This window comes from Tachysurus vachellii, chromosome 18 (assembly GCF_030014155.1).
Source record: "Tachysurus vachellii isolate PV-2020 chromosome 18, HZAU_Pvac_v1, whole genome shotgun sequence".
In the NCBI taxonomy this organism is placed as follows: domain Eukaryota; kingdom Metazoa; phylum Chordata; class Actinopteri; order Siluriformes; family Bagridae; genus Tachysurus; species Tachysurus vachellii.
Genome location: NC_083477.1, coordinates 8770795 through 8792665, shown reverse-complemented (window position 1 = coordinate 8792665; position 21871 = coordinate 8770795). Strand labels below are relative to the sequence as shown.

At 37.0% G+C, this 21871-nt stretch overlaps 2 protein-coding genes across 2 annotated transcripts; one reads left to right on the top strand and one right to left on the bottom strand.

Moving 5' to 3' along the window:
• On the bottom strand, positions 1-6236 carry LOC132860997 (chromobox protein homolog 6-like). Its single transcript, XM_060892324.1, has 5 exons — positions 6052-6236; positions 5239-5282; positions 5085-5150; positions 2047-2113; positions 1-1955 (listed from the first exon to the last, which is right to left on the bottom strand). Exons 1-5 carry the CDS (start codon positions 6118-6120, stop codon positions 705-707), a joined length of 1497 nt encoding a protein of 498 aa, XP_060748307.1. The 5' UTR covers positions 6121-6236; the 3' UTR covers positions 1-704.
• Positions 6237-9158: 2922 nt separating this feature from the next.
• Positions 9159-19638, top strand: baiap2l2a (BAR/IMD domain containing adaptor protein 2 like 2a). The gene is made up of 14 exons (XM_060892331.1): positions 9159-9384; positions 10174-10249; positions 12042-12128; positions 12797-12858; positions 13218-13289; positions 13381-13461; positions 13621-13752; positions 14086-14193; positions 14287-14344; positions 14512-14719; positions 15469-15531; positions 15605-15755; positions 17357-17397; positions 17490-19638. Exons 1-14 carry the CDS (start codon positions 9331-9333, stop codon positions 17563-17565), a joined length of 1269 nt encoding a protein of 422 aa, XP_060748314.1. The 5' UTR covers positions 9159-9330; the 3' UTR covers positions 17566-19638.
• The last annotated feature ends 2233 nt before the right edge of the window (positions 19639-21871 follow it).

Here is a 21871-nt window from a genome sequence, read left to right as displayed (position 1 = left end):
TTCATATAACCGAGTGTATATCCTCACACACTGCACACAATGTGATGATAAATGTCAGGAAAAACAAATGAAAAACAACACAAGCGCAAGATGAGAAATGCATTTGTCTGCCTCGAGCTAAAGATGCCGCAGATGTCCAGTGAGGGAAGAACATTAATCTCCACCTGGAATAGGGTGAAGAGCTGGAAAGGGCAATACCCTCTATAGCTTATATTCAGCAGCTGTGTTTACTGAGACAGCAAAACCAGCATCAAACTGGATTCTGCATTCATCTAAATCATGATGGCTCCAGAAACTACAATCTTTTTGTCCCCTTGTCTCTACAAGCCGATTTTATGGCTCAATAGTCTAAGAAAGTCCAATTTGTAGTTGCGGGCAAGTCTCAAATATGCCTTTTGAGATTAATACCTTATGGGGAAATTTATTTAAGTGCACTGACTGGTCAAAGTGCAAAATGATCACTGCAGCAGTCAGAATTGTGAAGTGTTATGCAATAAAATGTAAGAGCTAATCATGACCCAATATGCAAATACAAGCCAGGAAACACAGTCGATCAGGGGAGAAACAGCATGCGCATGTAGGGTTTGGGCCATTTCTGTTTTGCATATACATCTAATATGTAATATGAAACTCATTTCCAAACATGTAAAAAGGCAGTTTGCGTGGCATCTGAGTTCAGAGTATTAATTTTTTGGTTGTCACAGTTAAGGGTTTGTCTTTTTTGAAGAAGATAAATTATTGGTGCAGCAGGGAGAGGAAGCTATTGCCGGAAGTCCAGGAGGATGACAAAACTCCTTAATAGTGACAGTAAGGAGGTTGGTTGTAACGTCCGTAATGACCACGTTGGCACACTGTGCAGCCATCTCCGGATGCCAATCCAGATCCTGGTCTTCCTCCGAGGCCTCTTCGGATATAGGAATTTCAGGAACTTTGGGCTGCCGACGGCCACGAAAGTGTGGCCGTTGTCTGAGTCGCCTGTCGGTTCCATGAGGCACGGAGAGATCCAGGATGTGCTCGTTGTCTTCAGAGGAGGACGATAACGAGGAGGAAGAAGAGGAGGAAGAGAACATGGGGGAGGAAGGCATGGCTGACTGAGTCAATTTGGCTTTTGAGTCTGTTAGCTTAGGTGTGGATTTGGCAGCGTGTGAAATTTGAGTGTTGGCCTCACCCGATTGGGCTAATTGATTGGGGTGGATTTGGTGTGAAGGTTGGGGTAGAGGTTCACTGTCTGAGACCTCTGAGCTCGAAGCAGATCGAGGTGGCTCGAAGATTGCTTCTGCCATAGCTGAGGTCTTGACTTTTGAAGTTTGAGAGGAAGACAGCGATGGATTTGTACCTGGTTTGTGACCGCTTTGTTCAGCCTTTGGCTTTTCCGCAGAAGAGTCTATTGAAAAAGCCTCAATTGGCTTTCTAAAAACTGAAAATCCAGAGCCACTCATAGGTTGCTGCAGGCACCTAAAAGATACATCTCCAAACCCCCTGTTCTTCCCAATCACTCTGTTCCGAGAAGGAACTTTCTGCCGCCCAACATGAGACTGAAGGCTGGAATTTTGAGTCCTTTTGTTATTGGCTGGTCCATTCTTGTCCATCACTTTTAGATTTAAAATTACCCGTCCCTTCTTAACCTCACGAGGTTTGACCTTCCGGTTAAGGATGCGGACTGTCTCACAGAAGGGGCTGACTGTAGGATGAGGCGAGAAGGGACCAGAAGAACCAATTTGTGGAGCTAAAGGATCAGGGCGGGGCAAAGGCCGCCGTGCCATGCGATGACATCGGTGGATGTCTTTCTTAAGTTTGGGCTGGGCAGCTCCAGACTGCAGCTTAGCATTGGAAGGGCCACTGGGATGGTACGAGGGTGCAGGTGTAGGTGCAGGTGGAGGTTTAGAGGATGGCTGGGGTCGACTAGGTTTAAACTCGAGGACTCTGGGTGAGCTCTCAGCAGCCTGTGCTCGTGACTAAGGAGAACAATAAAGAAGGTGAATATGGTATTTTTCACAACAGGTAAAATGATTCTGACTATAAAATATATACGGCACATTTACCAACCTTCAAAAGGAGTGTTTTAGGCTTAGGCCCTCTCTTTTTTGGTCCGTAAAGTTCTTGTTCTCTCTCCCTGGAGACAAAAATGATTTGAGGTGAACGCTTCATGAAATAAAGACTTTAGATGAAATGAAAAGAGGGTGGTGTACATAAACATGAAGTGAAAAAAAATGTAATGTCCGCAACACTGTTTATAACTCCCATATTTATTAAATATTTAAAAAGCAACGTTTAGACCCTACTTGGTCTTCTTCAATGGAACACATTTGAACACAAATGTGTTCCATTTGCCTGAAGAAGACCCAGTAGGGTCTAAACTTTATCAGTTTCTTTTGTCCTGCACCTGCCAGAAGGTGGGATGTGCACACAATTACTTGTTTAACAGATGCTGTACATAAACACACATGAGGTGGTTTATATGGTATAAATTATAACTGTAGCTTAGAACCTAATCATGCCATAACTACTCAACATCATTACTAATTATTAACTGATTTCTAATCTATTACATCTGTACAAACCACTAAAAAGAATGGTTGCCTTTTAACAACCAGATGATCTCACTATAAATCAGCTCTCTGACCTTTACACGACACCAGGACGGCTTTGTGAGTGTCAATGATTCACTTCTTTCTGATGATACTGGTGCCTTCAAAATTCTTATCCTATAAGCTCTATTGTAGACTTTAATGACCGCTATTAAAATCTCTGTCCAGTATTTCATTTGTAGTTGCAGTATGGTTAATGTTTGTTTAACAAATCATCTTTTTGATCATTACATAAAGGTAAATTCTTTATTTCCCTGGTAAACAAGGTGTCCCTCAGGGATCAATCCTCATTCCCCAGATTATTACATGGTCTTAGATCCCAGTACTAGGTCGAGCTGTGTTGGACCTAGTACTGGGATCTAAGACCATGTAATAATGATTACAATTACCTGTCCGGGGTAATTTTAATTTAATAGATTCAGGCTTTTACAATATTAATCCCTAGATTATTCAAACTCAATCAAATCACATACACAACCATAAACTGTATGCAATGTAGCAAATGCTTTCTCTGTGCCAAATAGAACAAATCAATGAGAATAATAATCAAAAAAAGGTTAAAATAAGAATAAAAAAATATACCAAACGTATAATTACAATAAAACAGAATTTCTTATACAGATGGGAAGGGGGAAGAAAGTACATAAAAATATTAAAATGTGCATAACGAATGCACATTGATGGTAACAGTATGGTGATGTTGAATCAAATATGACAATTTACCATAATTTTCTCTTCACTGGCATTTCTGGAAAACCCTAGATAGAAATCTCTACATAATTTTATATACTTACACATACCCTAGTACACAAATATACTTATACAAATACTCAACCAATTCTATTGGCTACCCATTTCACAAATCAATTAATACACAGCCTTGCCCTATCTCCATTTCCTTACCTACCCCTATACACCTACCATCTCAGGTCTACCAATACTGGCCTACCAGAGTTGTAAGAGTGACAGCCCATAGCAGAGTTCTTATGTGTCTAAAGTTGACTGTTTTATGACTTAAGAATCATTCATATTGTTATCATCTTACTCATACAGACCACTTCAAAACACTCTACCAACAGACACAACGGCATTCAGAGCACACTCATCTCTGTTCACAATAGACACCAGAGATCAGCGTTAGCCCTATTCACTTTCCTCTACATGATGATTCTGCACTTTCACACACCACAAATGTTGCTGGGTGATGGCAGATTAATGGATTAATCTACACATATGATAGCTTATACAACCAACTGCTTCACCATTCCTTTACTGTTTGTTGTCTTGTGGGTCAGTGGACACACTCCTGTTAACTCCTAATAAAAGACATTGGCCAATCATAAGCTGCTAAAAGCTATTACATTAATTTCTGAAATCTGTAATTAAAGAGCAACTTGTTTATGCAAACTATTGAGCCACTGAAACAAATCTGTCACTAACCAACTGCATAAAAAAACAGCCTAACTGACTTGTAAAAAAAATTCAGGATAAAAGGAAATATGTGGAGACTGAAAAAAATGTAACCTATGTATATGTAAATTCTTGGATTTAACTATACATAGTTTGTAGTTTTGGCTTGATGTGCTGTTGGCACCATGACCTATATTATCTGTTCCAGATGAGTGTCTCTTTGAAGCTTTCGATCAAAGTAATTTAAGTACTTTTAGTCATTAACTGATTCAGGCCATGTACTAACTATGAAAGTGATAAATCTGCCAGGTAAGAACCGTACCCATCTACATCGATGTGCCAATCATCCATCTTCTGTAAATATTCTGTTTTCATATTTACTTTTTTAATACTTACTAATTAACTAATTTGTTTGTTGCTAAATTGGTCAGAAAATACTGTTACAATTGCGGACAAAAAACTGGGATTGGAATTAATTAACCTGGGTTTTTAAAAAGTTCCAGACCATTAGGTAACCAACAATGGGAAGTTATGAATCTGCATATATAATAATCCAGATTGCATTCAAAGTATGATATTTTTGACTGCAAAACACAATACCCACAAAAGGTAGGCTTGAATGCAAGAATGCATTTGCCTTTTATTTTTTATTAAATATTTAGAATTTTTTTTATTTTTTATTAAATATTTAGAATTTCCCTGGGGATGCTCTGATCTCATGTTCTTATTTACAGGATTCAATACTGACATTAAATTGCTGAGTTTCAGTCAACTACTGATATTGCTCTCCTCAGAGGAACCAAGTTGACTCTCTGGCTGGTTACATGAACAAATCTTTGTTGAGTGTCAATGCAACACGTGTAAACAAAAACATACTCTGATCTGGTGTCGTCAAATCTGATCTGACTGAAACCAACAACTAGACTGAAAGTAACAACCCGTACATAAAATATAAACATTCAAAATTATTACATTATCACACCACTGTATCCATATATATTTTTTCCATGTATTTTATATTATATATATATATATATTACACACACACACACATACACACACAGACATACAGAGACTCAAACTCACTTTTGTTCAAAGGCAGCAACAAGGCGGTCATCAAGTATGTTCTCTTCAGGCTCCCAAGTGCTGTATCTACACAAAAGAGAAGAAGTTATTTTATGGAAATTTATTTATTAACTGGATAATAATGAAATCATGCTGAACATTTCAGATGACTTACTTTATAGCCCAGCCTTTCCATTTCACCAAGTACTCCATGCGTCCCTGAAATGAAAACAAAAGCACATGCAGTAAAGTGACTATACAGATCTCCAGTACATCAGTTACTTCCACTGGGATAAAGACAAGCTGCGACAATAACAGGATAATAATCAAAATCTACACATTATTTTTTGAAAGCAGACTAGAGTTGTGAGGAATACGGTTCACAAAAAGGTTTATACACATAGCCATGATTTTTGCAGGGCTTTTCTAACAAAGGGTTCATAAAAAAGGGCTGTGGTTAGAAATCGATATATAAGTTATGAGAGTTAATGTTATTCTTTGCTCCAAATGAGCCTTAGCCCTGTCTCCAGCCCAGGCAGACTGCTCTTTGTCAAAATTAGCAAGTCGGGCAGACACAAAACAGCTGTCTCCGTGTTACAGGCTAACGTTAGCTTCACACCGCTAGCCTGCTGGCTAACGCTTTCTGCATCACAACAGATTGTACAATTAACACAACATGAGCACGGAACACAACAGCTAAGGCACTAAGAGTAGATATTTAATCAAGTTTGGGTTTTTTCCTCTATAAACAAACACAAAACTGTGCGTATGCTTTTCATGAACCGCACCTAAAATACGGCATTGTCACTGAAATTAATTCACTCAGTGTGTGTGTGTGTGTGTGTGTGTGTGTGAGTGTGAGTGTGAGAGAGAGACAGAGAGAGAGACAGAGAGAGAGAGAGAGAGAGAGAGAGAGAGAGAGAGAGAGAGAGAGAGCAAAGTTTAATCGCAGGCCGCAATTCGCCCCGAAATTAAAAATCACGCTAACCTTGCGGACGCGGCGCTTCAAGATGGCCTCGGCGGCAAACACGCGGTCCCCCGCCGCTGAAAGCTCCATAGTATGGGACAGCAGGCGAAGCTTTGCCCGGTGAGGAGACGGAAAGGAGCCCCGCGGTGATCGGGGAAAACAGAAACAACAGACAGCCGCGCACAGGCCGACCAGTGACTGTGGGCCGATGGCGTCACGTGACCCTGAGTAGGGGAATGCTGCAGCTAGGAGACAGCTGTAGGCGGAGCGTAAGGCGGGGTAACTGTCGATCATGTTCTCACTCAACCAATAGTCTTTGACTTTGCTAAATTGAAGCGAATGGGCTGTATGAAATTCAGGAATCATATTGGGAAGGTTTTTGAATCTCCACATTTTCAGGGCTTTTCTCATGGATATTCCTTTCTTATCTTAAGATCTGTAATCACAAATTTTGAATATTAAATGACAAAAAAAAAAATTAAAGGAAAGAGTGTGTTTTTTTTATTTATATTTTTATCATTTGTGTTCTATGATTCTGTTGTATACGTTTTATAATACATTGTAAACTGTGCCTCAGTTTCCCTGAGCCTGAAGTGTTATATATCTGAAGTGAGACTATATATATATCTGAGCAAAAAGATCAAGAAAATTAATTAATCAATTAATTATTTAATTCATTCATTCATGAATGAATTAATTATATTAATTAAATAATTGTGTAATTTGATATAATGCAAATTAGACTAATGCAAAAAATATATAAAATAGACACTCACTAGTTTTTTTTTCTATATTAGCATATTATTCATCTTCTTCGTTTCAGTTATAACAGTAGTAATTATCAGTATGTATAGAAATAAATAAACAAAAATAAATCACCTGATCTGGCATAAATGGCAGCTCTTATTCATGCCAATACCACACTCATATATATTCTCTGATTAATGGCAGTCAATCTATTATTCTTATATTAAAAGTGGACTTATTTTTAACATAGTGTAAGACCTCTATTAAAAAATAAATACTTTGAATGAGATGATGAGATTAAATCAAGAAATTAAATCAAATTTGAATTTGAATTTATTTGTATAGTGCTTTTAACAATGGACATTGTCTCAAAGCAGCTTTATGGAACATAAACATAAAACAAAAGGTTAATATATAGAGTAATATAATACAAAAATTCAAGATTATTATTAAAGATATTTAAATGTGTTTGTGTTTATCACCAGTGAGCAAGTCTGAGGTGACTGAGGCGACTCTGGTGAGGAAAAACGCCTGACTAATCTACATTTAAACTGGGAAAGTGTTTCTGACCCCCGAACACTCAGGAAGGATCAGGAAGACTATTCCAAAGTTTGGGAGCTAAATACGAAAACGCCCTACAACTATTAGTAGACTTTGATTTTCTGTGAACTACCAGAAGTCCTGAGTTTTATGATCTCAGAGAGAATGAAGGATTGTAACATGTTAGAAGACTGGTTAGACACATGGGAGCTAAAGCATTTAAGAGCCTTGTATGTAAATAGAAGCAGTTTGTAATCAATTCTAAATTTAACAGGTGGCCAGTGTAGAGATGATAGAATTGGGGTTATTTGATGATATTTTCTTGTCCTGGTTAGAACTCTGGCAGCTGCATTTTGGACTAACTGTAACCTATTTATTGAAGATGCAGAACAACCACCTAGTAATGCATTACAATAGTCCAGTCTAGAGGTCATGAATGCATGAACTAGCTTCTCAGCATCAGATACAGATAGGATGTTTCTTAGCTTGGCAATGTTTCTAAGGTGGAAGAAGGCTGTTTTTGTAATATGGGCAATATGATTTTCAAAAGACAAGTTGCTGTATAATATAACACCAAGGTCTTTCACTGATGAGCTAGAAGTTACAGTACATCCTTCTAAATGGAAGTTGAAGTGTGAGAGCTTCTGTGTACTGGTTTTTGTACTGATAAGTAATATTTCTGTCTTATCAGAATTTAAAAACAGAAAATTACAGGTCATTCAATTTTTTAATCAAGTAGAATCAAAAATTTCATTCACAGACCAAAAATGAATGAGCTATTTTACTCAGATGGGCCCTGTTTATCTGTTCAATTTAAATTTTGTTTATAGAGTACATTTAACACAACCGAATTTGACCCAAGGTGCTTTACAATACGAAATATGGTATCCAAAGACAATGACAAAAACTACAATAACAATAGTACATAATTAATTAAAATTAATTTAGCTTTAACACTCAGTTTTGGAGAGGCCTCAACGTTAAAAGGTATAGAGCTAAGATGCAGATGCAGAAAAAGCACCAGCTTTCTTAGCTTTTCAACATGAATGAGGAATGGATTACCATGAGTACCAAGATAATACAGCAGTGTGCAAAAAATGTTGAAATGCTGTGAAGCAAAGATATCAAAATAATAAAATGTAACATTTCCATGTAAAACTAATATTATAAAGATCAGTTATACTATATACAAGCAAAAAAAACCTAAATAAAAAATTACAAAATAAAAACAAACAGTAGTAGTAGGCTTGTAGGTTTTTACCGGGGATCTTTGAAAACCTGGCACAGTTCTTCTTGAGACTGTTGCACTTTTTTTTAAATTGGAAAAGTATGGAAAAGTGGCATAACACGTTGCCTTTTTTTTGTAACATAAAATTCTTTTTCAGTTTCTCCAGAGGTGTGTGCACATGAAGGAAACCCCCCCCCCCCCCCCCCCCACACACACACACACACAGATACAGTTTGATTTTACAGCTTTGGCAGGATGATCTCTCTGTTCCAGGTGGACAAGTCCACACCCACACCTTGTCTGTCCTCTGTTCAATAATTCACAGCTCACAGTTTCAATAACACACACACTCTCTCTCTCTCTCTCTCTCTCTCTCTCTCTCTCTCTCACACACACACACACACACACACACACACACACACACACACACACACACACACACACACACACACACACACACACACACACACACACACACACACACACACAGATACAGCCACACCTTGTCTGTCCTCTGTTCAATAATTCACAGCTCACAGTTTCAATAACGCTCTCTCTCTCTCTCTCTCTCTCTCTCTCTCTCTCTCTCTCTCTCTCTCTCACACACACACACACACACACACATACACACACACACAGATACAGTTTTATACAGAGGGCAGCAGATCACAGACAACAGGTGGTGGACTGGACAACTATTTGTCTAATGTTTGTCTGTGTTTATTTACTTTCATTTAGTTCTTTGTTTTGACTTGTTTGCTTTTTCACAATTACTGAGCTGCAAGATGTCAGGACTGAACAATGACCAGCTCCATCGATCCACTCTGGGAATATATATGGTGAGTTGAAGAACTTCTCACAGGTCTCACTATCCACATCACAATTTGTAGAATCAGTTACATATTTCACAAAGTGGTACTTTCTTGTTAATATAATGTGCTCAGTTCCACTTATGCTGTTGCAGTACTTTTTTCTTTCCTTGTAGCTGGGGTTGTACTCATCATTGTTGTACCTTTGATATGACGGACTCACAAGAAAATATGGCTAGAATCCATTTTGAAAAAAAAAATTAACATATGGTACATCATTGGACTGTAACTTCCTTTTTGAGTAACGCTTTAAAGGTACACTTCATGCATAATTCTTGGTTCTGAGACACTTCTAAGCACTTTTAGGATTCATTTAGCATTCTAGGATATATGCTAAAAGTACACTTAAGGACAGCACCACAGCAACAAGGAAATGTACAGTTTATTATGGGCCTCCAATTAGCAGGGTGTGAAATAGTGAGGGTTTTTTTGTACTAGCGATACAAAAATTCCTCTTACACAAACACTGTTATTTGGTGACTATAATAAAAAGGAAGATCCTGTGAGCATTTGGTTTGCCTTTGGTTTCTTCTGATCTACTGAACAGACCATTTCAATCCAAGATATCTTGTTAGTCAATTCAAATTCAATTCAAATGTATTTGTATAGCACTTCGCTTTTTACAATTGACATTGTCTCCAAGCACCTTTACAATTAATTGGTGCAACTGAAACTCCATTCTCATATATAGCGAAAATCTCTCTCTCTCTCTCTCTCTCTCTCTCTCTCTCTCTCTCTCTCTCTCTCTCTCTCTCTCAGACTCTAATGGACCAGTTCAATCCCAGTCTGCAGAGGCTGGTGGTACTCGGGAATAACTACATTCAGGCTTTCCAAGGTAATGAAACCAGTTCGAGTGAGAGATATGTGAGAGCTGGGAGATTCCAGTGAAATGGGAGGTTTGAAAAGGGTGAGCGAAAACTAAAGGAAAAAAGCTGAACTTTGGCTTTAAGAGTTCAAAAGCAGCCACTGTATTTCACTAATAAATCACACAGCAGGTAATAAAGATGCCTTTGACTTACAGTAACATTAACAAAATAACTATTACTCAGTGTTGTATAAAGTACTAGAAAGCAATACTTGAGTAAAAGTATCATACTAGAAAAAGACTGGTAGAAGTGAAAGTTACCTTTTAGAATATTACACAAGTAAAAGTCTTAAAGTATCTGATATATACTGTACTTAAGTATCAAAAGTAATTTTCTGATATTTAATGTACTTACGTATTTGAAGTAAAAGTAAAAAGTAAATTTCAGTGATTTTCGGTAGGCATAAGAGCAGGGGCGGTTCTAGGATTTCATCTTTAGGGGGTTTTAGCCCTCAGTGAGAATTTAAAACAAGAAGAGTTTTATATTATATTATATGACTACATAGTAAGCTAAAGGTTATGGTATTATTAAATGGCAAAAGTGGACACCAAAATTTTATGCATGATGTAATGATGCCAGTGTTGAATCAAATCAGTTTACGTATGTGTGCATTCTCTACAAACAGTGTGTCCAATGAATGCAGTCATTAATAAAAAAAATATTCACAAGACAAAGACCAAATCAATAAATGTTATTTTTATTTAGTATTGAATGGATTGTTTTCATTAATATTTTGTTTGTGCTATCAACTCTGGTAGTAAGAATAGTGAAATTTCACTGCTTTTGGTTGCCGTCTTTACGGCTTTCCGCCGATTAACGTTACAGATAAATGCCTCCAGCTCTGACTGCGCGTGCACGCTGCGCGTGCCTGTGCTTCTCCGTGCGTAATGCAATCTAGGAGCAGTGATTCGCCAAACCTCCCTTATTGCAGTCGCACACATTTCTTCTCATTTTATTTTGTAGTAACGAGTAACGAAGCTGCTTAGTGGAAATATAGCAGAGTAAAAGTATACATTTTATCTAGGAAATGTAGTGGAGTAAAATTGAAAGTTGACATAAATTTAAATAGCGAAGTAAAATACAGATACGTGAAATTTCTACTTAAGTACAGTAACGAAGTATTTGTACTCCGTTACATTACAACACTGCTATTAATTGATTTTTTTTAACAAGTTTAGTATAAACTAATAAACCTATTAATAAACCCTGTATAAACTATTGTTTAAACTACTTGTTTAAGCCTGTATAAACTATCCATAAGTAAGATTTACCCAAAACTTGAAGAAAATATCAATATTTTCACTTGGAGACCAGAGTTCAGTTCAAACTCGATTAAATAAAAATAAAATGTCAGAAAAATTAAGTAAAAACGCAAAATTCTTAAAAAAAACATGTCCTTGTCCTGACATGTTTATTTTGAACATATGATTAGGATTGTGAAGAAACAAGTAACCGTGAAATGATAAGGTTTTGTTATCTCTAAAAATATGTTGAATATTAATATTCAAAGACGATTTGTTTTAGTGCCATTCAAATCCATTTCCTTGAATGTTTTTAATATAGTTTAGTAAAAAAAAGTTAAGGATAAAAACAGAACAAGGAATACATGAAAATGAGAAAGTAAAGAGCATTTCTTTGTGAAAAGAGGAGTGAATAAGCAGGTTTGTATCTTAGCTTGTGTTTATAATTTCTGCTCATATCATCACTCATAATGCTGTAGAGTAATAACATGTACTAACAGTATGTTCCCTATATGTCTAGCTCTGGCTGCAACCAGCGAAGACTACTTTAGTGCTCTTGGTAAGATGGGTGAACAGGCCATGCAGACAATGCCATCCCGTTTACTAGGTGAGATCTTATTTCCATATTGTAGTGGACTGGGTGGGGACTAGCACTAGCTGAGGTATTAGCTGTCAGAGCCTTAACACTCTTAACCTTAACTCTCTCTTTCTCTCTCTCTCTCTCTCTCTCTCTCTCTCTCTCTCTCTCTCTCTCTCTCTCTTTCGACTGAGGTCTGGGACTCAATTACTGCTATTAGTTCGTGGGTTCACACAGTGATAAAGAACACTTATTTAATCATATGACCACTTCTTCATAACATGACAGACATGTGTGTATGTGTGTGTGTGTTTGCTTTTAAATTTGCAGTACAAAAAGAGTGAAATGGAGAGAGAAAGAAAGAGAGACAGAGAGGCACATGTACATATGCAACAGGACATGTGTGTGTTTGTGTGTGTGTGTGTGTGTGTATTTGTGTGTGTGGTGTTGTGCTATCAGGTAATAGAGGTCATAAATTATACATGATAACAGACCAACAGCTGCGACCTTTACAAGCCTTACCACCCCCCCCACCATTCTTTCTCTCTCTCTCTATCTCTCCTCTCTCTCTTCTCTCTCTCTCTCTCTCTCTCTCTCTCTCTCTCTCACACACACACACACGTACACACACACACACACACACACACACACACACATAAAAGGAATTATTAAGACCATTTGTTTGTGTGTATTAACAGGTGACATACTGATACAAATTTCTGAAAATCAGAGAAGACTTACCAGTGAACTTGCAGGAGTGGTAGGTTTTTTTTTAAACTTTTCTTTTCTTTTCTTTTCTTTTTTTCAGGCGTCCCCTATATACTCTACAGTTACATAATGCTCACACGTGCAAACGTGTGTGCAATACTGCTTTATTAAGGCTGTCTTTAGAGCTTACAGAGAATGAAGCAAAAAACAAAACAACAAAGAAAAAAGTACACAGTAATCAAGAATTCTGTGGTTGGAAATGTCTTGTTGACGAGAGCGGTCACACCAAGGGCAGATTGTTTCGGGGCTAACAGGAATGCTTAGAAACCATGACAGTGTAAATTTGACTACTGTACTGATTTGGCCACAATACATTTTTCATCACTGTATGTTGTGTGTCTTTGTATTTAGTTTCATTGGTTCCACAATGAAGTACTTCAGGAAATGGAGAACAACAGCAGGCTGGATAAAGACTTCATATTTGTCAGTTGCACAACCCTTTACAGTATTAAAATCACTCAAGATATTTAAACAATAACGACTGCATATTGATGAGGCCATGTTGTTTCTCCAGGACAGTAAAAGGCGCTATGAGATGGAGGTGAGGAACCAGGCGATGGCCCTGGAGAGACAGCTGAGGAGAGGGGGATCTCAGGTGAGGCTACAGTATATGCTGCTTCCTGATACAGTCAGGTAAAAACAGAGGAGAGAAGAGGAGCGGTGATAAGGCTGATCAGGCTGGTGTTGATATAGAAGCGTGTGAGAAGGACGATGGTAATAATAACATGTGGGTGTGTAATGTGGGTGTGTGTAGGATGGTAATGAGTATGTGCAGTTCCTGAAGGAAAGCCACAGAGATGCCCAGAGAGAACAGGAAAGAAGATATCGCTTTCTGGCTGAGAAACACTGTGGACTCACTCAATCCATTGTATATCTCATGAACAAGGTAAAACATTCTCAAATTTATGATCAATAATTCCAGAACAAGGTATTTTGCATAGCAGCACCTTGTCTTGAGGAAATCTCTAAAGTTCCTCATCATTTGATCATTTTAAGATTCTGATTCCCAATTCAGACACTTAAACACATATATGTCTCATATACAGTATGTTTTTATGTGGTTCTCAGAATCAGTGTAGTGACCTTTTAACATGGTAGATAAAGTACTAGGAAATTATACTTGACTGAAAAACTAGATAATAAAGAACCCATTTCTCCCTAAGTGATTAGCTGAGCAATAGGACAGAAGTGTGTTTATCATTCTCATTTTGCCCCACAGACAGGGAACTCCCTACAGCAGAGAGCAGAGGGTTGGAAAGAGCAGGTGAATCAGACACGGGGCTCTACATCTCGTCCAGGCACCACATCCAAACTGGATTACATGGACGTGAGAAGCTTCAGAACAATAAAACAGCTTTAATTTCATTTATCTGAATAGGCAAACGATGTTACAGTTTTTGCTTTCCCCATTCTCGTTCAGGTGGAAGATCAAGGTCAAGGGTGGGCAGAACAGCCTCTAGGCAGAGTGCCCTCCAGAGGTTAGAATACAGAGCACAAGGAAAAAAATTCTCATTGTGTAATCTAACCTCTATCTTATGTCTATCTATCTATCTATCTATCTATCTATCTATCTATCTATCTATCTATCTATCTATCTATCTATCTATCTATCTATCTATCTATCTAACTGTTGCTCTCTTTCTAGGACCATCCCCCCAACCGACTCGATCCCGCTCCAGCTCATTTGGAGAACTTCGTGGATTAGGTGCTGGTAGGATGATGCGAGCATTGGTGCCCCACCACCCATCTTCTAATTCTACCCTCTTGCCATTCTCCAAAGGAGAAACCATTACAGTACTCGTGAAAGAGCCTCGGAATGGCTGGCTGTATGGTTGTTCTGAGAGTACAACCCGGTGAGAAGAGTTAATTTAACTGAAAAAATCATACATATGTAATGAATGAGGCTTATTTACCTACAGCAGAATGCCAGAAGGTTTCTTTTCCTCTTATATCACGGCAATTTTGCCTGTCATTAAATTATTTTAAGAACAGCATCTTTTTCAATTTAGTTTATAGTTACACTAAACCTTGTGGAAATTCATGAAACAGGCTAGTTCCTGTTATCCTTTATATTATAGCAGCTTTAAGCAATCATTCTATCACAAGCATCTCTTATTTCTTATTTAGTTAATAAGCCAAAATTTGCCGCTTGTCATGTTACAGGTAATTAAAGGATAGCACAAATTCCCATGATAGACATCATGATAGACATCGTGATTCCCATGATAGACATATGCTCAAAGAAAATATCATCATCCTGTATAAATAATTATACAGATTACTTGTAATAGAATAGTTACTATTAAAAACAACACATTATTTAATCTTTTTATTATTAATACTGGAAGTCCATTTGAATAAACTGTTTCACAAAAAAAAAGATTACAAATTTGAACAAGGGCATTAATGTAAACCTGTTATTTAAATGACCGTCAGAATTACTGTCAGAACTGCTGTTATAGAAAATGAATGAACATTTTGTACTTAAATTTGTAACATTTAACAGTGTTTTGGTAACTATGAGCCATGAGACATTCACCTGTTTTATGTAGTTAAGCTTAATTCATGTGTGGTGTAATTACACTTGTGAATGTGTTTTTAGACAAGGCTGGTTTCCAGCTGCATATGTTGGTACATTGGAAGAATCTCGACTGCCTGACTTCAGGTGAGCCAAGATCTCAATCTTAAACAGCACGAACCATGTCAATTTAGTCCCTGACCTCTGACTTCCCTTTCAGCAGCGGCTTTCTTAGAAGCAGCAGTAGCATGAGCAACCTTCTTGACCAATCATATAACAACCGAACGAATGCACCTCCACCTCCTCCACCACCTCCTCCAAGTAAATCGAACAGCTCACGCTCCATTACTCCCACTTCTTCTGAAAACAAAGTAAGTGTGAAAGAAGTGGGCATAATCATGATCGAGTGAAGGCTAGATAATGTTGAGTTAACAAAATGCACTGGGAACCTTTACTATGATAAAGGGATATCACAAGTGCATGAAATATTTAAAGATGATTAAGCTTAGAAACAAAAGTTTCTAAGTTAGAAAAGTTAGAAAAAGTTAGAAACACCTGCTGGCATAATAATGTGAGTAAATTCAACTTGACAAATCAATAAATTCACATAACGTAATCATTCTATCATCTTTTACACTGTGGACACGAGTAAAAATTTTACATCTAAGTTTCTATCTGTTTTGTTCTATTAAAGGTATATAACATTTATTTATACAAAATATACCGTATCATTATAATTTTTCATCACTCACAGTTAGCAGGTTAGCTGGGTGTGTTAATCATTTATGTATTGGACATATTTATTGGCACCACAACCTAAGCTCAACAAGAAAATTACCAAAATACCAGTCTTTAAAAGTTAATCATACAAAACCTCACAATGTTTAATGCTTTATTCACTTTCACTTTTAGCAGTATATTATGCATTTTAATGCATTTTTGTAACAGGTTGAATATGTAGTCAAATTGTATCTTAAATGTTGTTGGTGAGGTTTACTGGGAGTTGAGTGATAAGTCTCAGATCACTGATTTGGCCAGCAGAGGCACTGTGGCAAAGTTCTCTTCTCCATGACGCCTCAGCCATCATTCTGGTGGATGCAAGGAGACAGCTCCAGCTGCTGAGGGTCTGTTTGCATGCGTGTATGCGTGTGTGTGTTATTGTTCTTGCATGGTGTTTTTTTCATTGTGGATCTAATGCTTGAATTGTAGTTTGAGAGCAAGAACATGATATTTCCTTGTTACTTGATGGTGCATTCAAGTAATGTCAGAAAGATTGTGTTTACGATTTGAACGCATGTGAAAGCCACCACATTGCGATCATTATTGTGAATAACTCTGGCTTTTCTTTGAGCTGGAAGCGAATTAGTAAGAAAACATGCTAGATTCATTTGATGCAATGTCTGTAGTCGAGGGTAAATTTGGTAAAATTGAATGCATTTCAGATGGTTATTTCAGACCTTGTTTCACTAACCCTAACCCAACACAAATTAACAAAAAAATAACCTTGCTAATTGCCTGTACAAAATTAAGTAGTGTATAAAACGTAATGATAAAGTTTACAGTGGCTTCTTAAATTGATTAAATATATAAAAAGCACCTGATGTGTATTCTTTGTTTTTCACTTTTTAGACGTAAAGTCTAAAAAAAAAAAAAAAAAAACTACTGCATTTTTTGTAGTTAATTAAAAGAAGCTTCCACCTCCATATTATTCTAACCAAAGTGACTTGATCACACCCAACTCATAAATAGGAACTTTTCAGGAGGACCTGAATGCAGTTAATGTGTGTTTGGGTGTGCACGAAAAGCTGTGAGAGACTACAGGTCTAACTACAATAAATAAATAAATAAATAAATAAATAAATAAAAAACTCAGGACAAGAAAACACATTTCTTTGTACAATCAAGTCAATTGAAGGGAACATTAGTGGGATTTTCTGACTACACCTCTAATGTTTTGTCCTTACTCTAACAGAGACATGACACCTATGACCCTCGACCAGAACTTTTCCCAAGGTACAAACAAACCACTTTTACACAAAAGTTGTATAATATTGACTTTGTCTGTTTAATATCACTCCTCAACTCTTTGTGCTCTATTTGTTTAGAGGTACAAACCCTTTTGCAACAGTGAAGCTGAAACCCACCACAACCAACGACAGATCAGGTCCACGCATATTATAATGTATTTGACCAGCGAGATCTGAGAGGCATGGAAACAGGGAGTCCAGCACATCATAAATCTGTTTGCGGTCTGACCAGCTGTATTCAACTGCCTAAATTCAATTCAGTTCAATTCAATTAAAATTTATTTGTACAGCACTTTTTAACAATGGACATTGTCTCAAAGCAGCTTTACAGAACATAAGAAACATACCAAAAGTTTAACATTATGCAAAAATTAATATAACACAAAAATTCAAGATTAATGTTAGACTTATATTTAAATGTGTTCAAATTATCCCCATTGAACAAGCCTGGGGTGACTGAGGTGACTGTGTCAAATAAAAACTCCCTTAGATGGAAAAGGAAGAAACCTTGAGAGGAACCAGACTTAAAAGGGAACTCATCCTCATTTGGGTGACACTAAAGGGTGTGATAATAAATACACAGTCCAACATTTGTGTATTGATGAGGAGGTTGTTGTTCTCAAAGACCACACCTAGTTGTCATCTCCTCTTTGAATGTCCGAAAACTTCATAAAGCGGAACACAACTGGAACATCTATAGATGCCTCATTATCCTCACAGGGTTGACCGCTTCTCAATGAAGGTCTGAAATCTTCATGACACAGAACACAACTGGAGCTGGGACAATCTCTGGATTCCTCGGCATGGGTAGAAAAAGAGAAGCAGTGCAGAGGAATAAGCGTAGCTGCTGTTCATAATATTAGCAAATGCTAGATGATAAAAGTGCATTTGATCAGATGTATTAGAGCACAAGGTTATGGGAAGTATCATGTGTACGCTTGACTAGAGAGATATGTCTGTAATCTGCAGTTAAACAGGGAAAGTGTGTCTGAGCCACGAACACTGCCAAGAAAGCTATTCCAAAGTTTAGGAGCTAAATACAAAAATGCTCTACCACTTTTAGTAGACTTTGATATTCTGGGAACTACCAGAAGTCCTGAGTTTTGTGATCTCAGAGAGCGTGAAGGATTGTAGCGTGTTAGAAGACTGGTTAGATACATGGGAGCTAAACCATTTAGAGCCTTGTATGTAAGTAGCAGCAGTTTGTAATCAATTCTAAAGCTTAACAGGTAGCCAGTGTAGAGATGATAAAATTGAGGTTATATGATAATTTTTTTCTCGACCTTGTAAGAACTCTGGCAGCTGCATTTTGAACTATTTGTAGCCTATTTATTAAAGATGCAGGACAACCTCATAGTAATGCATTACAGTAGCAATAAAGCCTGTCTCTGAATACCTGTGTAATTTTATAAGCGATCTAGTAGAATGCTATGATCTGTAGTGTCAAATGCAGCACTAAGATCAAGTAGAACTGATAGTGACATGCAGTCTTGGTCAGAAGCTAAGAACAAGTCATTTATAACTTTAACATGAGCAGTTTCTGTGCTGTGATGGGGCCTGAAACCTGACTGAAATTCTTCAAAGATGTTGTTCTTCTGCAAGAAGCAGCATAATCGAATAGACACAATCTTTTCAAACATTTACTTTGATACGTTGAACATGTAATTTGATAGTTTGTTAAGTTCTAAATTAGGTTTCTTAATGAGTGAATTAATAACTGCTAACTTAACATGGCCTAAAAACCTAAAGCCTAAAGCCTTGGCTCGCATTTCAGCTGGTCTAGAGAGGAGGAAAATGACAGTAAATATTTTTGCTATCTCAGTATATAAACTGCAAATTTTTGCTGTACTTAGAAAGAAAGTATGACAGATTGACATCTGAGATTACAATCTGAGATGGGGTTCAAAATTATTTCACTGATTTGATTATTGTCTTGAATGTTTTCGTAAAACATCACTGTTTTTTCCTGCTCTTAATACTGAGTGTATTTTAAGGGATACATCCAGGACAGAGCAAAAGAATATTTTTCCTGTATAGTCTTTTAATATAAATTACATCCTTTGAGATTAATAGTGATGTTAAGGGTTACAATTTCTATGGAAACAATTAATTTTTATATTGGATTCATTTGTATATTGGATTGTTGGATGACCTACATAATCGAAGACTAATAATAAATAGATTAAAAATGTGTTGTTATTTAATAAAGACAAAAAATGTTAACATGGTGAAGATTTGTGTACGGTTTATGTTGACGTTATATGAGTCTCCAGTGTCAGTGCTTAGGCATGGTAAGTTTTCCACCTGCTTTTCTTTCTAATGTCAGTAAAGAAAGAAATAAGAGACACTGCTATGTAACCACCTGTTTATAGTTTTTTTCTTGTAACTCACTTTTAAATGTTTATACATGTCAGTTCTAATGCTAGCTAGCTAACAGAGAGTGACAAGATATGTTCTTAGTCATTCTTAAATGTCCATAGCCTAGCTAACATGAGCTAATGAGTTTTAGTCTGAATAAAGACGTATAGTTTAAACTTGTTTAAAAATCAAATATTGAATATTGATATTAATGCAAATAACTACTTAGTAATAAGTAGTTTCCTTCAATACATAAATTCTATTTTGAATTTAAGAACAGCAATGTACTTAGGGACTTTAAGGCAAGTGTCCCTCATGAAGATGAGGGGAAAGATAGCAAGAAGGTACAAATTTTCACATAGAAATTTGATGTGCTTTAAAAAGTTTTTTTTATATATTTTTGTTAACACTTAAGTCTTAAGTAGTAAAGAATAGTAAAATGAAAAAAAAAGAAAGTCTGTGAGCATGTGTGTCCAAATGTTGTATGATATGGATTTAAATACTAAATAAATGTCTTTTTTAACCCTGTTTCTTCCCATATAAAAGTCCATTGTCTATATATTAATTGGATCTTTCAGGTCAGTGACACTGAGAATAAAACTATAATTGTAAATAAATGAATTGCTTCTTTTATAGCTATTCCTGCATGATATATCCTGCAACAATATATAAAACATGGTTAGTTTAGTGTTAGTGATTTTTTTAGTTTAAAATATTAACAAGCTTCAGAATTCCAGAGGTGATGTGAATATTTATCTGAGATTGATTTTGGGGATAATATTTTACTTTGGACAGAACAGGTTTCCTGATCAAGTTATAGATCTTATAGATAAACACACCCATAACAATGTTTTCAATACTTACCCAAGTCTCTAATTGTATATATACAGTATATACAGTGAAAAAACTTATAAATGCAACACTTTTGTTTTTGTTCCCTTTTTTCATGAGCTGAACTCAAAGACTGAACTCAAAATGACTTTTTTTGTGAAAACAGAATTTCTCTCAAATATTGTTCACAAATCTGTCTAAATCTGTGTTAGTGAGCACTTCCCCTTTGCCGAGATAATCCATCCACCTCACAGGTGTGGCATATCAAGCTGCTGATTAGACAGCATGAATATTGCACAGGCTACAATAAAAGGCCACTCTAAAATGTGCAGTTTTTATCATACAGCACAATGCCACAGATGTCGCAGGTTTTGAGGGAGCGTGCAATTGTCATGCTGACTGCAGGAATGTCCACGAGAGCTGTTGCCCATGAATTGAATGCTCATTCTTCTACCATAAGCCATCTCCAAAGGCGTTTCGAAGAATTTGGCAGTACATCCACACCAGCCCAGGATCTCCATATCCAGCTTCTTCACCTCCAGGATCGTCTGAGACCAGCCACCCGGACAGCTGCTGCAACAATCGGTTTGCATAACCAAAAGATTTCTGCACAAATTGTCCGAAACTGTCTCAGGGAAGCTTATCTGCATGCTCATTGTCCTCATCAGGGTCACGACCTGACTGCAGTTCATCGTCGTAACTTGAGTGGGCAAATGCTCACATTCTATGGTGTCTGGCACTTTGAAAAGGTGTTCTATTCTCAGATGAATCCCAGTTTTCACTGTACAGGGCAGATGGCAGACAGCGTGTATTGTGTCATGTTGGTGAGCTGATGTCAACGTTGTGGATCAAGTGGCCCATGGTGGCAGTGGGGTTATAATATGGGCAGGCTTATGTTACTGTATGGACAACGAACACAGGTGCATTTTATTGATTGCATTTTGAATGCACAGAAATACCGTGGCGAGATCCCCCATTGTTGTGCCATTCATCCACGACCATCACCTCATGTTGCAGCACGATAATTGTGCAAGGATTTATGCACAATTCCCGTGGAAGCTGGAATATATATATATATATATATATATATATATATATATATATATATATATATATATATATATATATATATATATACATATATATACTGTATATGTGAGTGTGTGTGTTTGTGTGTGTCTGGCCCTCAAGATTTACAGGATTAGTACATGTGACAAAAAGCTATAAAGATGGCAAAAAATAATGACCTTCAATGAGTCAGAGACCTCGAG